This window comes from Saccostrea cucullata, unplaced genomic scaffold, assembly GCF_032062105.1.
Source record: "Saccostrea cucullata isolate Sc308-1 unplaced genomic scaffold, CSIRO_AGI_Scuc_v1 ctg6945, whole genome shotgun sequence".
In the NCBI taxonomy this organism is placed as follows: Eukaryota; Metazoa; Mollusca; class Bivalvia; order Ostreida; family Ostreidae; genus Saccostrea; species Saccostrea cuccullata.
This window is the reverse complement of record NW_026928015.1, coordinates 1-20078: the sequence shown is the minus strand read 5'-3', so window position 1 is coordinate 20078 and position 20078 is coordinate 1. Positions and strand designations below refer to the sequence as shown.

The 20078-nt window shown below is 39.1% G+C and overlaps 4 protein-coding genes across 5 annotated transcripts; 2 read left to right on the top strand and 2 right to left on the bottom strand.

Moving 5' to 3' along the window:
• Positions 1-70: 70 nt before the first annotated feature.
• On the bottom strand, positions 71-3091 carry LOC134276178 (uncharacterized). Of its 2 annotated transcripts, XM_062758456.1 has the most exons (3): positions 3061-3091; positions 1218-1309; positions 71-1011 (listed from the first exon to the last, which is right to left on the bottom strand). In XM_062758456.1, the coding sequence occupies exons 2-3, from the start codon at positions 1273-1275 to the stop codon at positions 371-373; spliced, it is 699 nt and encodes a 232-aa protein (XP_062614440.1). In that variant the 5' UTR covers positions 1276-1309; positions 3061-3091; the 3' UTR covers positions 71-370. The 2 variants fall into 2 exon arrangements, with proteins under 2 accessions (XP_062614440.1, XP_062614439.1); XM_062758455.1 differs by lacking the exon at positions 3061-3091 and having other exon boundaries at positions 1218-1320.
• A 3255-nt stretch (positions 3092-6346) lies between these two features.
• On the top strand, positions 6347-10757 carry LOC134276173 (uncharacterized). Its single transcript, XM_062758450.1, has 2 exons — positions 6347-6426; positions 7956-10757. Exon 2 carries the CDS (start codon positions 7965-7967, stop codon positions 10755-10757), a length of 2793 nt encoding a protein of 930 aa, XP_062614434.1. The 5' UTR covers positions 6347-6426; positions 7956-7964.
• A 281-nt stretch (positions 10758-11038) lies between these two features.
• LOC134276177 (uncharacterized) lies at positions 11039-12104 on the bottom strand. The gene is made up of 2 exons (XM_062758453.1): positions 12013-12104; positions 11039-11810 (listed from the first exon to the last, which is right to left on the bottom strand). The coding sequence occupies exons 1-2, from the start codon at positions 12068-12070 to the stop codon at positions 11170-11172; spliced, it is 699 nt and encodes a 232-aa protein (XP_062614437.1). The 5' UTR covers positions 12071-12104; the 3' UTR covers positions 11039-11169.
• A 4938-nt stretch (positions 12105-17042) lies between these two features.
• On the top strand, positions 17043-20047 carry LOC134276179 (uncharacterized; the record flags this gene model as incomplete). Its single annotated transcript, XM_062758457.1, has 2 exons — positions 17043-17186; positions 18712-20047. A coding segment is annotated over exon 2 (1327 nt), but the record flags the coding sequence as incomplete, so codon positions are not given.
• Between the last annotated feature and the right edge of the window lie 31 nt (positions 20048-20078).

Genomic DNA, 20078 nt, shown 5'->3' with positions numbered 1-20078 from the left:
AACAGCTGCTAAATCTACCATTCATTAAAACTTTTACACAAGTTAAAAATGGAAACTCTTTCATAAGGAAATGTCAAAATTAAGACATTGAAAGGCATATAAAAAATGACTTTAAAAAAATTGCTGCACAATAGAGGTTCAAATCACATTGAAGAAAAATTAAAATTTACAATTCTGAAATATTTTGCTCAATAAGAAGAGTTTTTTTCTCTTTAAATCTCAAAACTGTTATTTGTATTCTATTAAAGTAAATTTAAAAAAACTGACAACTGTTTGTTTTGTCAGAAAAGAAAAGCAGAACAAAATCTCTGATGGACAAAGGACCGTGTCCTTGAGAACCTAATCCCAATTCCCAGCATCAACACTATCCTTAGGAAGGAGAGGATCTGGTGTCGCTCATCAAGAAGTTCGCTTTGTATTGGGCATCGATCTTATAACATACTCGTTTTCTCCAAACCTCATCGTCGTTCCACAATTTTCTTTTGAGACCCATATCAAAAATAGATTTTTTGACGGTATTGTTTTTCTTCCAGCCCATGTTCTCATGTTCCCTCCGAAGGAAGTCATCTTGCATCGGGAAGTCCTTCCAGTTCACTTTGGCCATTTTTGGCGTGGACTGCTTCTTCTCTTGGGGCCGTGGGGCCATCTCTGGTTGATTTTCGGAGATAATGCTTACATCTTTGTCAACATCCTCCTGTGCGGTTCGAATAACGTCGATCTTCTTCAGAACAAACAACCCATCCTCCAAACTTTTCCTTACTTCATCTTTTAAGTCTTCTTTTTCTTGTTTGGAAGTTTCTATCAAAGTTTCCTTTATGCTTGACAACTTTTTATTATAGTCCTCCTTACATTTACCGATGATGGTATGTTGGAGCTCCTCCATTTTCTTCTCCATCTTCTGCTCAAAGTCATTCAGTCTCTCATCAATATTTTTCTGAAGTCCCATGACGATGCCCCTCACTTCCTCCACCCCCATAAAGTTTTCACGCATATACTCCAACGATATGGGCTCTAAAGGAAATAGTAATGAGTTATTATTTGTTGTAAAAAGAAAGCAGAAACATTATCAGGAAACTTTTATGCATATAACAAAAACAATGATAAAACGTTTTATTTAATGCTTTCTTATTATCACGAATAGAAGAATTTTTTGAGTTTATTTAGTATTGTATATCGAAAATAAGTGATTCATAAATTGTATTTAATGTTTAATTTACCCTCAAAGGCCTCAGCATCCAAATCGGATAAATCATGAGCATCATTTTCTTCTGCCATGGTTAGAGATTGATTTCAATGAAAGCTACTTCCCCTGCAGAAACGAAAAAAACATGGTCGTATCTTTGCAACAATGGAATAACAGCTCAAAACTGATTTATAAAAAATCATTTACTTCAATGTTTAGTGTAATTTACTTTCTGTTTAGTTTTATAGATGTTAAAAACTCTGTAGGATTTAGAGTGTAGGGGTAAAAAGGTTTAGAAGGTATAAAGTATAGCATATAGGATATAGGAATTACAAGGGTTAGAAAGTAGAGGGTGTAGGGGTTACAAGCGTGACAAGGTGAAAGGTATAAAGAATAGGGGCTACAAGGTAGAGGGTGCCGGGGTAACAATCACAGGGTGTAAGATGTAGGATATAAAGTATACACCTCATGGTGTAGGGTATAGGGTGTCGGGGTTATAAGGATTAGAAGGTATAGGGTATAGCATATAGGATATAGAAGTTACAAGGGTTAGAAGATATAGGGTGTAGGGTATAAGGGTTACAAGGTATAAGGTGCAGGGGTTTACAGGGTATAGGGGTTACAAGGTATAGGTTGTAGGGTATAAGGTATAGGAGTTACAAGTGCAGGGGTTAGAGATTATAGGGGTTACAAGGTATGGGGTATAGAAGTAACAAGGTATAGGAAGTTGGAGTTTCAGGATATAGGGGTTACCAAGTATGGGGTGTAGGCGTTACAGGGTGTAGGCGTTACAGGGTATAGGGTGTAATGGTTACAAGGTATAAGAGTTACAAGGTATAGGGTGTAGGGGTTACAGGGTATAGGGGTTACAAGGTATAGGGTGTAGGGGTTACAAGGTATAGGAGTTAAAAGGTTTAGGGTGTAGGGGTTACAGGGTATAGGGGTTACAAGGTATAGGGTATAGGGTATAGGGGTTAAAAGGTATAAAGTTTAGGGGTTGCAGGGTATAGGGGTAACAGGGTATAGGGGTTAAAAGGTATAGGGTGTACGGTTTACAAGGTATAAGAGTTACAAGGTATAGGGTGTAGGGGTTACAGTCTATAGGAATTACAAAGTATAGGGTGTAGGGGTTACAAGTTATAGGGGTTACGAGGTATAGGGTGTAGGGGTTACAGGGTATAGGGACTACAAAGTATAGGGTGTAGGGTATAGGGGTTACAAGGTATAGGATACAGGTTATAGTGGTTACAAGGTATAGGGTTCAGGGTATAGGTGTTACAAGGTATAGGGTGTTGGGGGTTAAGGGTATAGGGGTTACAAGGTATAGGGTATAGGGTGTAGTGGTTACAGGGTATAGGGGCTCCAAGGTATAGGGTATAGGGGTTAAAAGGTGTAGGGTGTAGGGGTTACAGTGTATAGGGGTCAAGGGTATAGGGGTTACACGGTATAGGGTGTAGGTTAACAACGTTTAGGGTGTAGGGTATATGGGTTGCAAGGTATAGGGTGTAGGGTATATGGTATAGACAGAAAACAAGTTTATTAGCACATTAGAACTTGGATGTATCAGAGATATAAAATACATATTAAGGAGTTTATGGATTCAGGGTAAATACATGGAAATCGATTGAAAAATATATGAAGCAATGAAAGTATGTGTAAATTTTATATATTGGTTTCAAGAGAGGGGAATTACATAAACAAGGCATACAATGTTATTGCCCACGTGCTTTTTACATACAGATATAACAGAGTCAATTGCAGTTAAATGTTCACTGGAAAGACTAAGCAAGAACAATAATACCAAAGAAAGTTAACCATAAACTAAATATATTCAACCGTAATAGTCAAAAGGTATCAATTTTGAAATCTGAACTTACCAGTTTTGAAATGCAGCCCTTCAAGCGGAAGTATGGTATACACATGCGCAGATCTAAGTTGAATACTAACCCTTACACCTCTACCAATGTATCTCCTATACCTTATAACCCCTACACCCTATACCTTGTTACCCCTATACCCTATACCCAACACTCTTTACCTTGTAACCGCGATACCCTTCAACCACTACCTTGTAACCCCTATACCCTATACCCTACACCCTATACCTTGTAACCCATATACCCGATAAACTACACCCTATACCTTGGAACCCCTATACCCTACACCCTATACCTTATAACCCCTATACCTTGAAACCCCTATACCTTATAACCCCTACACCTTCTAACCCCTATACCTTGTAACCCCTATACCTTATAACACCTATACCTTATAACCCCTACACCTTGTAACCCCTATACCCTACACCCTATACCTTGGAACCCCTATACCCTATACCTTGTAACCCCTATACCTTATAACCCCTATACCTTGTAACCCCTATACCTTATAACCCCTATACCTTGTAACCCCTATACCTTATAACCCCTATACCTTATAACCCCTACACCTTGTAACCCCTATACCCTACACCCTATACCTTGTAACCCCTATACCCTATACCCTATACCTTGTAACCCCTATACCTTATAACCCCAACACCTTATAACCCCTACACCTTGTAACCCGTATACCCTACACCTTATACCTTGGAACCCCTGTACCCTATACCCTATACCTTGTAACCCCTATACCTTATAACACCTACACCTTGAAACCCCTATACCTTGTAACCCCTATACCTTATAACCCCTACACCTTGTAACCCATACACCCTATACCTTGTAACCCCTATACCCTTTACCTTATACCTTGTATCCCCTATACCTTCTAACCCCCATACCTTGTAACCCCTATACCTTATAACCCCTATACCTTGTAACCCCTATACCTTATAACCCCTATACCTTATAACCCCTACACCTTGTAACCCCTATACTCTACACCATATACCTTGTAACCCCTATATCCTATACCCTATACCTTGTAACCCCTATACCTTATAACCCCTACACCTTATAACCCCTACACCTTGTAACCCCTATACCCTACACCTTATACCTTGGAACACCTATACCCTATACCCTATACCTTGGAACTCCTATACCCCATACCTTGTAACCCCTATACCTTGTAACCCCTACACCTTATAACCCCTACACATTATAACCTCTAAACCTTGTAACCCTTTTACCCTACACCCTATACCTTGTAACCCCTATACCCTATACCCTATACCTTGGAACCCCTATACCCTATACCTTGTAACCCCTATACCTTATAACCCCTATACCTTGTAACCCCTATACCTTATAACTCCTATACCTCCTAACCCCTGAACCTTGTAACCCCTATACCCTACACCCTATACCTTGTAACCCCTATACCCTATACCCTATACCTTGTAACCCCTATACCTTGTAACCCCTATACCTTATAACCCCTACACCCTGTAACAGCTATACCTTGTAACCCCTATACCTTATAACCCCTATACCTTGTAACCCCTATACCTTATAACTCCTATACCTCCTAACCCCTGAACCTTGTAACCCCTATACCCTACACCCTATACCTTGTAACCCCTATACCTTATAATCCCTACACCTTGTAACAGCTATACCTTGTAACCCCTATACCTTATAACCCCTATACCTTGTAACCCCTATACCTTGTAACCCCTATACCTTATAACCCCTATACCTTGTAACCCCTATACCTTATAACCCCTATACCTTATAACCCCTACACCTTATACTCTACACCATATACCTTGTAACCCCAATACCCTATACCCTATACCTTGTAACCCCTAGACCTTATAACCCCAACACCTTATAACCCCTACACCTTGTAACCCCTATACCCTACACCTTATACCTTGGAACCCCTGTACCCTATACCCTATACCTTGTAACCCCTATACCTTATAACCCCTATACCTTGAAACCCCTATACCTTGTAACCCCTATACCTTATAACCCCTACACCTTGTAACCCATACACCCTATACCTTGTAACCCCTATACCCTTTTCCTTATACCTTGTATCCCCTATACCTTCTAACCCCTATACCTTGTAACCCCTATACCTTATAACCCCTATACCTTGTAACCCCTATACCTTATAACCCCTATACCTTATAACCCCTACACCTTGTAACCCCTATACTCTACACCATATACCTTGTAACCCCTATACCCTATACCCTATACCTTGTAACCCCTATACCTTATAACCCCTACACCTTATAACCCCTACACCTTGTAACCCCTATACCCTACACCTTATACCTTGGAACACCTATACCCTATACCCTTTACCTTGGAACTCGTATACCCTATACCTTGTAACCCCTATACCTTGTAACCCCTATACCTTATAACCCCTACACATTATAACCTCTAAACCTTGTAACCCTTTTACCCTACACCCTATACCTTGTAACCCCTATACCCTATACCTTGGAACCCCTATACCCTATACCCTATACCTTGTAACCCCTATACCTTATAACCCCTATACCTTGTAACCCCTATACCTTATAACTCCTATACCTCCTAACCCCTGAACCTTGTAACCTTATACCCCTATACCCTACACCCTATACCTTGTAACCCCTATACCCCTATACCCTACACCCTATACCTTGTAACCCCTATACCCTATACCCTATATGGGTTAGGGTTAGGGTTAAGTTAGGGTTAGGGTTAGGGTTAGGGTTATTTTTATATGAATTGCTCATATACTGTTAGGGTTAGGGTTAGGGTTAGGGTTAGGGTTAGGGTTAGGGTTAGGGTTAGGGTTAGGGTTAGGGTTAGGGTTAGGGTTAGGGTTAGGGTTAGGGTTAGGGTTAGGGTTAGGGTTAGGGTTAGGGTTAGGGTTAGGGTTAGGGTTAGGGTTAGGGTTTAGGGTTAGGGTTTTGGGTTAGGGTTAGGGTTAGGGTTAGGGTTAGGGTTAGGGTTAGGGTTAGGGTTAGGGTTAGGGTTAGGGTTAGGGTTAGGGTTAGGGTTAGGGTTAGGGTTAGGGTTAGGGTTAGGGTTAGGGTTAGGGTTAGGGTTAGGGTTAGGGTTAGGGTTAGGGTTAGGGTTAGGGTTAGTAGTAGACCTGTCCTCTTGATCAAGAAGACTTGATCATGTTACTAAAAATAAATTTTATTTTTCCGTTGACTATAAATAGAATTTTCTGCGCATGCATTTTGTTCATCTATTTCTATATGAATTGCTCATATACTGTTTCATTGACTTGACGCCATATTGACTACTACTTTGAAAGGATTTATACATTTATTTTCATTTAATGAGGTAGGTAATTTGATTTTTACTATATTTCTATAATATACACTGTACGGGAAAATGTATATTGAATTTGATGTATTTTTTAAAAATAACAGAAAGGGAGATCTTTATGATTATCTCCAAATGAAAACTTATGTTGTTAATCTGAAGGCCGTCCACATTCACAATGTGAGCAACACAGAGAGAAATCCATAATTTTGCTTAATATGAAATTGCGATTGAAAAACCCTAATTAAATAAATATTTTAATTATAATGGAATGTTTATTTTTTAAAAATATTGAACATTGCCTTACTTCAACATGTTTCGTTATTGAGTATATTTATACGTTATTATATAATAATCTTTTAGCAAAACAACTTACACAACAATCCACAAGCTATTTATCATAACCAATAGGTTGTAACCGCTACAGTCTATTCCCTATTCCCCATAACCGACACCCTACAGCCTATGCTTTGTAACCCCTACACCCTATACCCTATATTTCTAACCCCTACACCCTACACCCTATACCGTACACCCTACACCCTTTACATTGTAACCCCTACATCCTATACCCCATACCCTATACCTTAAACAAAATACCCTTTACTCTATAGCTTTTACCTTATACCTTATGCCCTACACCCTTTACCTTGTAACCCCTACACCCTATACCATATACCCTATACCTTACAGGCTACACCCTATACCCTTCACCCAACATCTTATACCCTAAAGGCTACACCCTATACCTTGTAACCCCTATACCCTAGACCTTGTAACCCCTACGCCCAATACCTTACACCATATACCCTATACCCTGCACCCTATACCTTATACCCTAAACCCTTTACCTTGTAACCCCTACACCCTATACCATGTAACCCATACACCCTACAACCCATACCCTATACGCTACACCCACACCCTAATCCCTGTACCTTATAACCCTTACACCCTATACCTTGTAACCTTACCCCATCTTTCTTACACCCTACACTCTATACCTTACACCCTATTCCTCACTACATGATACACCCTATACCTTGTAACCCCGACGCTTTATACCCTATACCCTACAGCCTGCACCCTAAATCCTATACCTTGTAACCCCACCCCCTACAGCATATACCCAACACTCTTCGACCTAAACCCTATACCTTATAACCATTATACCTTATACCCTATGCTTTGTAACCTACACCCTATACTCTATACCTATACCTCATTTACACCCTATACCCTAATCATTTTAACTTTTACACATTATACCTTTCACCCTAATTTCTATAACCCAAACCTCTCAGTCGCATAGTCTAAGCCTTAAAGCCCCTAAATTTTATTTTTTGTTAAACCTATACCTTACACCCTAAATCCGCTACCACAGGGTTACAATGTAACCCCTACACCATACAGCCTATCCTATGTTACACTTACATTATGATATCATTTCTAAAATCCATTAGTGAGGTTAAAGGTTCGCTCTTTAAGCACAAAATATTTCTTTAAATACAAACAAAAAGGTTTACTTTATTTCATTTATTTTATAGGTAATCAGTATGGATCCGTTATCAGAAAACGGTTATCAGCAGGAAGAATCTTTTCTGAAAGTTGCAAAGGAGAATTCGATATCTTTTTGTTCGACTTTCTTAAAATATAAGGACGTACATTCATTTCTGCATCGGTCTGAAGGAGGATTTATATCAACGCGCTGTGTTAATGCTACGTTTGGAGAAATATATTGTTTAATGCAGAGCAATCTCGACATTGACGGAGTTGTACTGGAGATGAAGGCATTGACGGCTATCAAATTCCCAGTTTTTTACATGAACCTTTTACCAAGAGGTGATGGTAGTATTATATCCATGTACCCGATTCTTAAGAAGCACATAGATATAACTCAATATCAGAGAACTTCATTTTCTTTATTAAAAATGTGCAATGGTATACAACTTTTCAGTTCATTTGGGTGGCAAGTGAATTTAGCGCTGATACCACTACCAAATATAGATTCATCTTTTGACCTGCCCAGTGCTTTAAACTACAAATTGTTTGCAAACCAGTACTTTAACCGAGTAAAGTCCACCTTCCAAAACAATCTTCTGAAATTATCACCAAAGGAATTGTGTAAAGACACTTTTAAGAAGAATTCGATCTTTGACGTTTCAAAATGGAGGGTTTTGGCAAAAGATCAATCCTTTGTCATGGCCATATTAGATAAGACTTTGATTGCATGTCAGGCTCCTCCGCATCATCGAATTTCCATTGTAGCTTTTCGTTTTGGAGAGAGAGATTCCGTTCAAATCCAACTTGCAACTGATTTTTGCCTTGAACTAGTTACATCTCTTACCACCCATATTGCCGTAACATTCAAGAGCATAGATGACAAAATTCACTTTTTCTGGTCACGTGACGGAATTCAGAAGCTTGTAGGCTTTCGAGGATCATTACTTCCAGTCCTTTCCTTTAGAGATTGCTGCAATTTTCAAACAAATTTAGATGGTCGTCCAAACGATATCTCGGATGAACTGAGGAATGTGTGCATGCATCCCAATAATTTGAGATTTTTGCAATTATACGCAGATTCGCCCCACATGCATTGCAGCGCTAAGCATCCTCTATCTGGTCTTATAGCGACATGTAATTTACTGCATCCTAAATCAACTGCTCACCTTTCCCGACTTTCTGATGATTATCTCTCTGTATGTCGTGAAAACTGCCATAAATTAGGAGAAGCCATGCCAATGCGTCTCGAAGTTGTTGTGTCCTTGGACGATATTCCGTCAGTGCTGATTGCAAAGGAAATAATTAACCTAGAACATTTAGAATTACTTATGGATAAGTATCCTATGGTTGTGCCTTTTCAAGAAACGGTAATATATTGCGGTCAAAGATTAAGTTTTATTTCTTTCATAAAGAAAATAGCTGAGCTAATTTTTCACACATTGGTCAAATTGAAAGAAGAAAATAATGGCTTGGGCAAAATGCTTCCCAGCTGGGAAGCTTATCAGTACGAATTGTGTAACGAAATGTTATGGTGGGGAAAACTGAACTCTTACACAGACGCCATTTTATCGCGAAACCTTGGTCCTGGTGATGGAAAAAATAATCGGTCTGTTACCTTCGAATATGGTTTTTTATGTCTGGAATCCAGTAGTGACTGCGCTCTGGATGAAAGCTCACCACCGCCGCTGCATCACTGGACTACTTTAAAGTCACAAATTGAAAGAATCCAAAGATTATTCTCATTTGGAGACTTCCTTTCTTGCAATGATATAATTTTAGGAACAAGAGTAGTTCTTCTACTCATTGAAGATATAAAATATAGCAGGGATGAGAGCCATAAGATCCCCTCACTGACACACGACCTAAGACAGGCAAGCGTGCCTTCATGGGCTTCCTGTATTTTATCTGTATCAGCGGAACAGTTATGTAAAGATCTGAGCAGGGCGGATATTTTTCACTTCCCTTTCACTTTCGGAAGGGCATTGGAAATGATGAAAGGTGAAAAAAAAGATATTGCAAACATCTTGTTGGCTGGCCTAAATCACCTGAATGTGAAATATTTTCCCTGCTATAGAATCAAACGTGGATTCAAATGGACTAACTGGCAAGTATTAAAGATATTATATGGAGATCTGTTCGCGGAAACAAATACGTACGATGTAAAACTTTTGACCGCAAACATTATAAATGAAATGGAAAAAGAAAACCTAGTATTTAGAAGCAAATTCATTAATGCCAATGCAGAATTTCCATGGGTTTTTGAAACTTGTCAACGGCTTAGAGGACTGGAGCTGGGTCAAGAGAATTTACTTCGGGTTTTAACGTTTGTAACATGTGTATGTTTGATACAAAACGGATATTATGTGAACTTTAGCTCTTTACTTGCTTATGTGAAAGAATTACCAATTACACAGCAAGAACTGCAAATGGTTAAAGTTCTTTCTGTATTTTTTCTCCGGGGTCCCATGGCAAAACGAATTTATCGAATATATGAAGATATTCCACACAAGTTTGATTGTTCAAAGCCTTTTGAAAAAAGTGGAACAGATATAGAGGAAAACGAAATTGAAAACGCCAATTTACCGTTAGAAGTTCCTGTTGTTGAGAAAGAACCAGAAGAACAAAATATACAGCATGTCCCGGCCCGGCATGTTCCGGCAAGACTATTTCTTCCTTGGAACACATTTGAGATGAACATCTTGCATGACATAATAAGGAAGGGGAAGAACTCATACCAAATTATGTATAAAGATTACGTAAACGAATGTAAAAGAAGAGGAATTCCAGACAGAACATTTAATGCATTTAGAGCTGCCCTTTTGCGAGCAGCAAAGAGAAAAGAATAATTTTTTCCGTAATTGTAAAATTTTAATAATAATAGAATTACTAAACAGCTGCTAAATCTACCATTCATTAAAACTTTTACACAAGTTAAAAATGGAAACTCTTTCATAAGGAAATGTCAAAATTAAGACATTGAAAGGCATATAAAAAATGACTTTAAAAAAATTGCTGCACAATAGAGGTTCAAATCACATTGAAGAAAAATTAAAATTTACAATTCTGAAATATTTTGCTCAATAAGAAGAGTTTTTTTCTCTTTAAATCTCAAAACTGTTATTTGTATTCTATTAAAGTAAATTTAAAAAACTGACAACTGTTTGTTTTGTCAGAAAAGAAAAGCAGAACAAAATCTCTGATGGACAAAGGACCGTGTCCTTGAGAACCTAATCCCAATTCCCAGCATCAACACTATCCTTAGGAAGGAGAGGATCTGGTGTCGCTCATCAAGAAGTTCGCTTTGTATTGGGCATCGATCTTATAACATACTCGTTTTCTCCAAACCTCATCGTCGTTCCACAATTTTCTTTTGAGACCCATATCAAAAATAGATTTTTTGACGGTATTGTTTTTCTTCCAGCCCATGTTCTCATGTTCCCTCCGAAGGAAGTCATCTTGCATCGGGAAGTCCTTCCAGTTCACTTTGGCCATTTTTGGCGTGGACTGCTTCTTCTCTTGGGGCCGTGGGGCCATCTCTGGTTGATTTTCGGAGATAATGCTTACATCTTTGTCAACATCCTCCTGTGCGGTTCGAATAACGTCGATCTTCTTCAGAACAAACAACCCATCCTCCAAACTTTTCCTTACTTCATCTTTTAAGTCTTCTTTTTCTTGTTTGGAAGTTTCTATCAAAGTTTCCTTTATGCTTGACAACTTTTTATTATAGTCCTCCTTACATTTACCGATGATGGTATGTTGGAGCTCCTCCATTTTCTTCTCCATCTTCTGCTCAAAGTCATTCAGTCTCTCATCAATATTTTTCTGAAGTCCCATGACGATGCCCCTCACTTCCTCCACCCCCATAAAGTTTTCACGCATATACTCCAACGATATGGGCTCTAAAGGAAATAGTAATGAGTTATTATTTGTTGTAAAAAGAAAGCAGAAACATAAGGAAACTTTTATGCATATAACAAAAACAATGATAAAACGTTTTATTTATGCTTTCCTATTATCACGAATAGAAGAATTTTTTGAGTTTATTTAGTATTGTATATCGAAAATAAGTGATTCATAAATTGTATTGAATGTTTAATTTACCCTCAAAGGCCTCAGCATCCAAATCGGATAAATCATGAGCATCATTTTCTTCTGCCATGGTTAGAGATTTATTTCAATGAAAGCTACTTCCCCTGCAGAAACGAAAAAAACATGGTCGTATCTTTGCAACAATGGAATAACAGCTCAAAACTGATTTATAAAAAATCATTTACTTCAATGTTTAGTGTAATTTACTTTCTGTTTAGTTTTATAGATGTTAAAAACTCTGTAGGATTTAGAGTGTAGGGGTAACAAGGTTTAGAAGGTATAAAGTATAGCATATAGGATATAGGAATTACAAGGGTTAGAAAGTAGAGGGTGTAGGGGTTACAAGCGTGACAAGGTGAAAGGTATAAAGAATAGGGGCTACAAGGTAGAGGGTGCCGGGGTAACAATCACAGGGTGTAAGATGTAGGATATAAAGTATACACCTCATGGTGTAGGGTATAGGGTGTCGGGGTTATAAGGATTAGAAGGTATAGGGTATAGCATATAGGATATAGAAGTTACAAGGGTTAGAAGATATAGGGTGTAGGGTATAAGGGTTACAAGGTATAAGGTGCAGGGGTTTACAGGGTATAGGGGTTACAAGGTATAGGTTGTAGGGTATAAGGTATAGGAGTTACAAGTGCAGGGGTTAGAGATTATAGGGGTTACAAGGTATGGGGTATAGAAGTAACAAGGTATAGGAAGTTGGAGTTTCAGGATATAGGGGTTACCAAGTATGGGGTGTAGGCGTTACAGGGTGTAGGCGTTACAGGGTATAGGGTGTAATGGTTACAAGGTATAAGAGTTACAAGGTATAGGGTGTAGGGGTTACAGGGTATAGGGGTTACAAGGTATAGGGTGTAGGGGTTACAAGGTATAGGAGTTAAAAGGTTTAGGGTGTAGGGGTTACAGGGTATAGGGGTTACAAGGTATAGGGTATAGGGTATAGGGGTTAAAAGGTATAAAGTTTAGGGGTTGCAGGGTATAGGGGTAACAGGGTATAGGGGTTAAAAGGTATAGGGTGTACGGTTTACAAGGTATAAGAGTTACAAGGTATAGGGTGTAGGGGTTACAGTCTATAGGAATTACAAAGTATAGGGTGTAGGGGTTACAAGTTATAGGGGTTACGAGGTATAGGGTGTAGGGGTTACAGGGTATAGGGACTACAAAGTATAGGGTGTAGGGTATAGGGGTTACAAGGTATAGGATACAGGTTATAGTGGTTACAAGGTATAGGGTTCAGGGTATAGGTGTTACAAGGTATAGGGTGTTGGGGGTTAAGGGTATAGGGGTTACAAGGTATAGGGTATAGGGTGTAGTGGTTACAGGGTATAGGGGCTCCAAGGTATAGGGTATAGGGGTTAAAAGGTGTAGGGTGTAGGGGTTACAGTGTATAGGGGTCAAGGGTATAGGGGTTACACGGTATAGGGTGTAGGTTAACAACGTTTAGGGTGTAGGGTATATGGGTTGCAAGGTATAGGGTGTAGGGTATATGGTATAGACAGAAAACAAGTTTATTAGCACATTAGAACTTGGATGTATCAGAGATATAAAATACATATTAAGGAGTTTATGGATTCAGGGTAAATACATGGAAATCGATTGAAAAATATATGAAGCAATGAAAGTATGTGTAAATTTTATATATTGGTTTCAAGAGAAGGGAATTACATAAACAAGGCATACAATGTTATTGCCCACGTGCTTTTTACATACAGATATAACAGAGTCAATTGCAGTTAAATGTTCACTGGAAAGACTAAGCAAGAACAATAATACCAAAGAAAGTTAACCATAAACTAAATATATTCAACCGTAATAGTCAAAAGGTATCAATTTTGAAATCTGAACTTACCAGTTTTGAAATGCAGCCCTTCAAGCGGAAGTATGGTATACACATGCGCAGATCTAAGTTGAATACTAACCCTTACACCTCTACCAATGTATCTCCTATACCTTATAACCCCTACACCCTATACCTTGTTACCCCTATACCCTATACCCAACACTCTTTACCTTGTAACCGCGATACCCTTCACCCATTACCTTGTAACCCCTATACCCTATACCCTACACCCTATACCTTGTAACCCATATACCCGATAAACTACACCCTATACCTTGGAACCCCTATACCCTACACCCTATACCTTATAACCCCTATACCTTGAAACCCCTATACCTTATAACCCCTACACCTTCTAACCCCTATACCTTGTAACCCCTATACCTTATAACACCTATACCTTATAACCCCTACACCTTGTAACCCCTATACCCTACACCCTATACCTTGGAACCCCTATACCCTATACCTTGTAACCCCTATACCTTATAACCCCTATACCTTGTAACCCCTATACCTTATAACCCCTATACCTTGTAACCCCTATACCTTATAACCCCTATACCTTATAACCCCTACACCTTGTAACCCCTATACCCTACACCCTATACCTTGTAACCCCTATACCCTATACCCTATACCTTGTAACCCCTAACCCCTACCTTATAACCCCTACACCTTATAACCTCTACACCTTGTAACCGATTTACCCTACACCTTATACCTTGTAACCCCTATACCCTATACCCTATACCTTGTAACCCCTATACCTTATAACCCCTAAAACATGTAACAGATATACCTTGTAACCCCTATACCTTATAACCCCTACACCTTGTAACCCCTATACCCTACCCTATACCTTGTAACCCCTATACCCTATACCATATACCTTGTAACCCCTATACCTTATAACCCCTATACCTTGTAACCCCTATACCTTATAACCCCTATACCTTGTAACCCCTATACCTTGTAACCCCTATACCCTACACCCTATACCTTGTAACCCCTATACCCTATACCCTATACCTTGTAACCCCTATACCTTCTAACCCCTATACCTTGTAACCCCTATACCTTATAACCCCTATACCTTGTAACCCCTATACCTTACCTTGTAACCCCTATACCTTACACCTTAACCCCTACCTTGTAACCCCTATACCCTATACCCTATACCTTGGAACTCCTATACCCCATACCTTGTAACCCCTATACCTTGTAACCCCTACACCTTATAACCCCTACACAATATAACCTATACCTTGTAACCCTTATACCCTACACCCTATACCTTGGAACACCTATACTCTACACCCTATACCTTGGAACCCCTATACCCTATACCTTGTAACCCCTATACCTTATAACCCCTATACCTTGTAACCCCTATACCTTATAACCCCTATACCTTAACCCCTGAACCTTGTAACCCCTATACCCTACACCCTATACCTTGTAACCCCTATACCCTATACCCTATACCTTGTAACCCCTATACCTTGTAACCCCTATACCTTATAACCCCTACACCCTGTAACAGCTATACCTTGTAACCCCTATACCTTATAACCCCTATACCTTGTAACCCCTATACCTTATAACCCTATACCTTAACCCCTATACTCTACCTTGTAACCCCTATACCCTACACCCTATACCTTGTAACCCCTATACCTTATAATCCCTACACCTTGTAACCCCTATACCTTGTAACCCCTATACCTTATTACCTATACCTTGTAACCCCTATACCTTGTAACCCCTATACCTTATAACCCCTATACCTTGTAACCCCTATACCTTATAACCCCTATACCTTATAACCCCTACACCTTATACTCTACACCATATACCTTGTAACCCCTATACCCTATACCCTATACCTTGTAACCCCTATACCTTATAACCCCAACACCTTATAACCCCTACACCTTGTAACCCCTATACCCTACACCTTATACCTTGGAACCCCTGTACCCTATACCCTATACCTTGTAACCCCTATACCTTATAACCCCTATACCTTGTAACCCCTATACCTTGTAACCCCTATACCTTATAACCCCTACACCTTGTAACCGCTATACCTTGTAACCCCTATACCTTATAACCCCTATACCTTGTAACCCCTATACCTTATAACCCCTATACCTTGTAACCCCTATACCTTATAACCCCTATACCTTATAACCCCTACACCTTGTAACCCCTATACTCTACACCATATACCTTGTAACCCCTATACCCTATACCCTATACCTTGTAACCCCTATACCTTATAACCCCTACACCTTATAACCCCTACACCTTGTAACCCCTATACCCTACACCATATACCGTGGAACACCTATACCCTATACCCTATACCTTGTAACCCCTACCCTATACCTTGTAACCCCTATACCTTGTAACCCCTATACCTTATAACCCCTACACATTATAACCTCTAAACCTTGTAACCCTTTTACCCTACACCCTATACCTTGTAACCCCTATACCCTATACCCTATACCTTGTAACCCCTATACCTTGTAACCCCTATACTTTATCCCCTATACCTTGTAACCCCTATACCTTGTAACCCCTATACCTTATAACCCCTATACCTTGTAACCCCTATACCCTACACCCTACCTTGTAACCCCTATACCTTATAACCCCTATACCTTAGGGTTATTGTAACCCCTATACCTTATAACTCCTATACCTCCTAACCCCTGAACCTTGTAACCCCTATACCCTACACCCTATACCTTGTAACCCCTATACCCTATACCCTATATGGGTTAGGGTTAGGGTTAGAGTTAGGGTTAGGGTTAGGGTTAGGGTTAGGGTTAGGGTTAGGGGTTAGGGTTAGGGTTAGGGGTTAGGGTTAGGGTTAAGGGTTAGGGTTAGGGTTAGGGTTAGGGTTAGGGTTAGGGTTAGGGTTAGGGTTAGGGTTAGGGTTAGGGTTAGGGTTAGGGTTAGGGTTAGGGTTAGGGGTTAGGGTTAGGGTTAGGGTTAGGGTTAGGGTTAGGGTTAGGGTTAGGGTTAGGGTTAGGGTTAGGGTTAGGGTTAGGGTTAGGGTTAGTGTTAGGGTTAGGGTTAGGGTTAGGGTTAGGGTTAGGGTTAGGGTTAGGGTTAGGGTTAGTAGTAGACCTGTCCTCTTGATCAAGAAGACTTGATCATGTTACTAAAAATAAATTTTATTTTCCGTTGACTATAAATAGAATTTTCTGCGCATGCATTTTGTTCATCTATTTTTATATGAATTGCTCATATACTGTTTCATTGACTTGACGCCATATTGACTACTACTTTGAAAGGATTTATACATTTATTTTCATTTAATGAGGTAGGTTATTTGATTTTTACTATATTTCTATAATATACACTGTACGGAAAAATGTATATTGAATTTGATGTATTTTTTAAAAATAACAGAAAGGGAGATCTATATGATTATCTCCAAATGAAAACTTATGTTGTTAATCTGAAGGCCGTCCACATTCACAATGTGAGCATCACAGAGAGAAATCCATAATTTTGCTATGAAATTGCGATTGAAAAACCCTAATTAAATAAATATTTTAATTATAATGGAATGTTTATTTTTTAAAAATATTGAACATTGCCTTACTTCAACATGTTTCGTTATTGAGTATATTTATACGTTATTATATAATAATCTTTTAGCAAAACAACTTACACAACAATCCACAAGCTATTTATCATAACCAATAGGTTGTAACCGCTACAGTCTATTCCCTATTCCCCATAACCGACACCCTACAGCCTATGCTTTGTAACCCCTACACCCTATACCCTATATTTCTAACCCCTACACCCTACACCCTATACCGTACACCCTACACCCTTTACATTGTAACCCCTACATCCTATACCCCATACCCTATACCTTAAACAAAATACCCTTTACTCTATAGCTTTTACCTTATACCTTATGCCCTACACCCTTTACCTTGTAACCCCTACACCCTATACCATATACCCTATACCTTACAGGCTACACCCTATACCCTTCACCCAACATCTTATATCCTAAAGGCTACACCCTATACCTTGTAACCCCTATACCCTAGACCTTGTAACCCCTACGCCCAATACCTTACACCATATACCCTATACCCTGCACCCTATACCTTATACCCTAAACCCTTTACCTTGTAACCCCTACACCCTATACCATGTAACCCATACACCCTACAACCCATACCCTATACGCTACACCCACACCCTAATCCCTGTACCTTATAACCCTTACACCCTATACCTTGTAACCTTACCCCATCTTTCTTACACCCTACACTCTATACCTTACACCCTATTCCTCACTACATGATACACCCTATACCTTGTAACCCCGACGCTTTATACCCTATACCCTACAGCCTGCACCCTAAATCCTATACCTTGTAACCCCACCCCCTACAGCATATACCCAACACTCTTCGACCTAAACCCTATACCTTATAACCATTATACCTTATACCCTATGCTTTGTAACCTACACCCTATACTCTATACCTATACCTCATTTACACCCTATACCCTAATCATTTTAACTTTTACACATTATACCTTTCACCCTAATTTCTATAACCCAAACCTCTCAGTCGCATAGTCTAAGCCTTAAAGCCCCTAAATTTTATTTTTTGTTAAACCTATACCTTACACCCTAAATCCGCTACCACAGGGTTACAATGTAACCCCTACACCATACAGCCTATCCTATGTTACACTTACATTATGATATCATTTCTAAAATCCATTAGTGAGGTTAAAGGTTCGCTCTTTAAGCACAAAATATTTCTTTAAATACAAACAAAAAGGTTTACTTTATTTCATTTATTTTATAGGTAATCAGTATGGATCCGTTATCAGAAAACGGTTATCAGCAGGAAGAATCTTTTCTGAAAGTTGCAAAGGAGAATTCGATATCTTTTTGTTCGACTTTCTTAAAATATAAGGACGTACATTCATTTCTGCATCGGTCTGAAGGAGGATTTATATCAACGCGCTGTGTTAATGCTACGTTTGGAGAAATATATTGTTTAATGCAGAGCAATCTCGACATTGACGGAGTTGTACTGGAGATGAAGGCATTGACGGCTATCAAATTCCCAGTTTTTTACATGAACCTTTTACCAAGAGGTGATGGTAGTATTATATCCATGTACCCGATTCTTAAGAAGCACATAGATATAACTCAATATCAGAGAACTTCATTTTCTTTATTAAAAATGTGCAATGGTATACAACTTTTCAGTTCATTTGGGTGGCAAGTGAATTTAGCGCTGATACCACTACCAAATATAGATTCATCTTTTGACCTGCCCAGTGCTTTAAACTACAAATTGTTTGCAAACCAGTACTTTAATCGAGTAAAGTCCACCTTCCAAAACAATCTTCTGAAATTATCACCAAAGGAATTGTGTAAAGACACTTTTAAGAAGAATTCGATCTTTGACGTTTCAAAATGGAGGGTTTTGGCAAAAGATCAATCCTTTGTCATGGCCATATTAGATAAGACTTTGATTGCATGTCAGGCTCCTCCGCATCATCGAATTTCCATTGTAGCTTTTCGTTTTGGAGAGAGAGATTCCGTTCAAATCCAACTTGCAACTGATTTTTGCCTTGAACTAGTTACATCTCTTACCACCCATATTGCCGTAACATTCAAGAGCATAGATGACAAAATTCACTTTTTCTGGTCACGTGACGGAATTCAGAAGCTTGTAGGCTTTCGAGGATCATTACTTCCAGTCCTTTCCTTTAGAGATTGCTGCAATTTTCAAACAAATTTAGATGGTCGTCCAAACGATATCTCGGATGAACTGAGGAATGTGTGCATGCATCCCAATAATTTGAGATTTTTGCAATTATACGCAGATTCGCCCCACATGCATTGCAGCGCTAAGCATCCTCTATCTGGTCTTATAGCGACATGTAATTTACTGCATCCTAAATCAACTGCTCACCTTTCCCGACTTTCTGATGATTATCTCTCTGTATGTCGTGAAAACTGCCATAAATTAGGAGAAGCCATGCCAATGCGTCTCGAAGTTGTTGTGTCCTTGGACGATATTCCGTCAGTGCTGATTGCAAAGGAAATAATTAACCTAGAACATTTAGAATTACTTATGGATAAGTATCCTATGGTTGTGCCTTTTCAAGAAACGGTAATATATTGCGGTCAAAGATTAAGTTTTATTTCTTTCATAAA